Below are 3,344 nucleotides of genomic sequence, written 5' to 3' on the forward strand. Positions count from 1 at the left end.
GCCGACGCTAAAAACCGACCTTCTGCGGAAAAAGCAAGGGAGTAAATCGGAGCTTTGTGTCCGGTCATTAGTCTGACTTGGCTACCGGTTACGCAGTCCCATAATCTTACTGTCATGTCGCTGGAACCGGTCGCCACGTAGTTCGAATTTGGATGAAACTGTACTACCTGAAACAAGTTCGTGGTTCTAGTTTAACGTTAATTTGCTATTAATCAAATTCTAATTAAAATCAACATACGTACATCTACGTCCGAGTAATGACCGGCAAATATTCGAAGAGGCTGATGGGAATCGGTAGCCCAGAGCCTGGCAGTTTTGTCGTGGGAGGATGTCGCAAAGTAGTAACCGTGCGACGAAAATCGTACACACCACACTGGGAATAAATGTCCCTTGTAGCAGACAACGCAAGTCCATGTGTGTAAAGACCACAGTCTGACTGTAATACAGTTTAATGTGACATTTTGTTGTCAAATATAATTATGAAAATGTAGCTGTTATTGCTGAAACTTTCGGGCGTAAATAGTACACCGTATACCTGTACTGTCTTCCGAAGACGAAAGAAGAAGATTCCGATCTGGACTGAACGACAAACTATATATGGGACCGTTATGTCCATACAAAGACCTCGATGTTTCTGCTGTACGATCGTCCATCATTCTCACCAATACATCATCTATCATACAGTGATACAAACCATATTTTTACCATTTGTAATTAAGAGAATTTGAATGCTCCATTACATTAACAGTACCTGCTTCTCTATCAATGTCCTGTAACTGTTCTCCAGTTTTCATCAGTCTTAATTTCTGTGGAATTAAGCTCCACACTTTTATACTGGAATCACTAAATCCGATAGCTAGTAAACTCGAGTCTTCAGCCACTTCTGCTGCTGTCACACTATGTCTAATATTACACGCATATTCAGATTGATAATGAAAAGATTCATTTTCGTATGAACTTACGTGTGAACCGCATTCAGAATCGTATAGAAGCATATAGATGGCAACATATCTGGACCCAATACCACCCGTTTAGATGCTTCTCTGAGCGCTTTTACTTTCTCCAACTTATCCGCGTCTTTTCTGTACTTAAAAAAATTAAATCAGTACAGTTTTAGATAGAACCAAAACATTTTCATCGGAAGATTTCTTACAAATTGGGTAAAGGCATCCTGCCAACAGGTGGCGCATTTGGATCTGATTTGGTTTTTTTAGAAAACAGAGGATCTTTTTTAGTCTTCTTCTTTTTTGGTTTATCTCCATCAGCACCACCTGTATCGTCTTCTTCTTCCTCTGTTGGAGGCATACATTGAATGTCTGGCTCCTTTAGAAGTCCATAATACACCTTTGCCTTATTGTCTGAAACACATTATGGCATTCTTATTTTCTTGAATTCTTTAAGAATTCTTCGAGTTACATTACCTTGTCTTGTAGCTTCCCCAACTACTGCACCAGATGTGGCATCAATTTGCTGTTTATTCCGTGCTACTCCTTCATACATATCAAAATATAGGTGTTCCTGTATAATATTTAATAACACACTGTGTTTCTTCTCTTGTAGATGTCGTTTTAATATCGATAAAGTGTCCCTTGACATTCTAATTATAAACTGGTTAGATCTGTGGAATATTTCATAAGGTTTGTACCACGAAATTTAATTATAATTAAATTCTGTACGAGAGTAATACTTAAACATGTGCGTACTTAAAAGTATCAGTCAATTCATTTCCAGCCATCTGTTCACGCCTGGTAACATTAGATAGTCTTTTCAAGTCATTCTGATAATATTCTTCCAGATTCCCACTGAACTTCTCTAAGAGTTGTTTCGCTTCTTCTGAATGATTATTATAAACCAATTCGAGGTACATGTGTACCAAAACTGGGTACAATATTGTACCCAATTCATGCTGTTTTCAATAACAAACACATTTCATCTTTCGGAGCAAATGTATTAACAGTACAATCATATTTTCTTAGACTTTTGCAACCTTTATTTAATACAGTTGTTGTACACATAATGATTTACCTTGTATATATCTAAGGAACCCTCTACAAACTTTTTTAGCTCACTATATGCTTTCTCATAAAGTGCTGGATCTCCTTCACTCTTGTATGCGGAAAGAACACTGTTGACTTCAGAGTCAGTCTGTTGAGTTTCATCCGCAGAAATATCCGTCAAGTTTGCTTCCTTCTTAAATAACTCTTCTGTTCCCTATACAAGTAAATTTTTGTATTTATATATTTTATGTAGTACTTAACCTTTCCATAACACATTGTATACAAAAGAATACAGGTGAGCTGCGTATTTCTACACTAATTATTTAGTGTTTATATGCAATTTAAAGGTTAGAAGGTGCCCGATAACGATAATATTTGTGTCATACCTTTAAATTATATTTTCTAAGCAGTTGTAAAACTGCCAGCATGGTACTTTTATCGTTGTCCATTTTCGCTTAAAATATTATGTTACAAAATTGAAATATTAGTTAACAAACAAACTGTAAGAGAAACACACCAATCTCGTCATTCGAACGCGCACTTAGGCGCGCGTGTATACCAACATACAAGTTGTTTCTGCGTTGAGAGACAATAAAATACAATGCTATACTTTATCTATTTATTTAAATATTTAATATAAAATTTAAAATATATAAACATAAACATATGTATAAATTCCAAACAATATCCGTCATATAAGATATACACGATAAATAAATATGTATGTCGGGACTTGATTGTAGTTTTGCGCGTTAATTTTGAATATTGAAGTTTGTCAATAATTTATTGATTATTTCAGATGTTCAGTTTTGATGTTTAATTTATCGATCCTAAGTTTTGTAAATAAATTTATTAATAAATTTATCGTTGAGTTCAGCCGTGTGTACTTTTATTTATAAATCGTTGAAATTCTAATTGTACATCATACATCTCACAAACACGGGGTCTCTTCAGCTTGCTTCGGGGGCTCCGTGACCCCGCATTCTCAGCCCACGTGATCGATGGCGCCTCCACCGGGGCCTCCGTGCAGGGTCTATGGCGCCGCCACCGGGGGCTCCGTGACCCCACGCTCTCAACCCACGTGATCATGGCGCCTCCACCGGGGCTTCCGTGCTGATTCTTCGTTTTGCATTAGATACAACGATTAAAGAACGTAGATTACTATTCCCTAACTGCATGACACTAGTAATTACAAGAACATTGTGAAAATCGCATTTGTTTGCAACGGTTGACACTGTATCTCGTCATGCGTACCCCGGTTAGTTCACTTTGAATAGCTCTTCCAACGTTATATGGACAGGTTACGTCTTGATCAAGCATTCAGTTTGAAGCTGAAAGAACGTAGAT

At 37.1% G+C, this 3,344-nt stretch overlaps 1 protein-coding gene across 2 annotated transcripts in view; it reads right to left on the reverse strand.

Moving 5' to 3' along the window:
* The window catches only part of LOC107193813 (transcription initiation factor TFIID subunit 5), a 2,897-nt gene extending 371 nt beyond the window's left edge, over nucleotides 1-2,526 (reverse strand). For both annotated transcript variants that reach the window (XM_015583319.1, XM_015583320.1), the window contains exons 1-10: nucleotides 2,384-2,526; nucleotides 2,026-2,211; nucleotides 1,704-1,906; nucleotides 1,422-1,618; nucleotides 1,154-1,358; nucleotides 963-1,082; nucleotides 752-897; nucleotides 536-673; nucleotides 243-436; nucleotides 1-167 (exon numbers count right to left, since the gene is read on the reverse strand). The exon at nucleotides 1-167 is cut by the window's left edge. In XM_015583319.1, coding sequence (XP_015438805.1) covers nucleotides 1-167; nucleotides 243-436; nucleotides 536-673; nucleotides 752-897; nucleotides 963-1,082; nucleotides 1,154-1,358; nucleotides 1,422-1,618; nucleotides 1,704-1,906; nucleotides 2,026-2,211; nucleotides 2,384-2,446 — 1,619 coding nt within the window. In that variant the 5' untranslated portion in view covers nucleotides 2,447-2,526. The remainder of the gene's footprint in view (nucleotides 168-242; nucleotides 437-535; nucleotides 674-751; nucleotides 898-962; nucleotides 1,083-1,153; nucleotides 1,359-1,421; nucleotides 1,619-1,703; nucleotides 1,907-2,025; nucleotides 2,212-2,383) is intronic.
* Between the last annotated feature and the right edge of the window lie 818 nt (nucleotides 2,527-3,344).

Source organism: Dufourea novaeangliae, unplaced genomic scaffold (genome assembly GCF_001272555.1).
Source record: "Dufourea novaeangliae isolate 0120121106 unplaced genomic scaffold, ASM127255v1 scaffold30, whole genome shotgun sequence".
Classification (NCBI taxonomy): Eukaryota; Metazoa; Arthropoda; class Insecta; order Hymenoptera; family Halictidae; genus Dufourea; species Dufourea novaeangliae.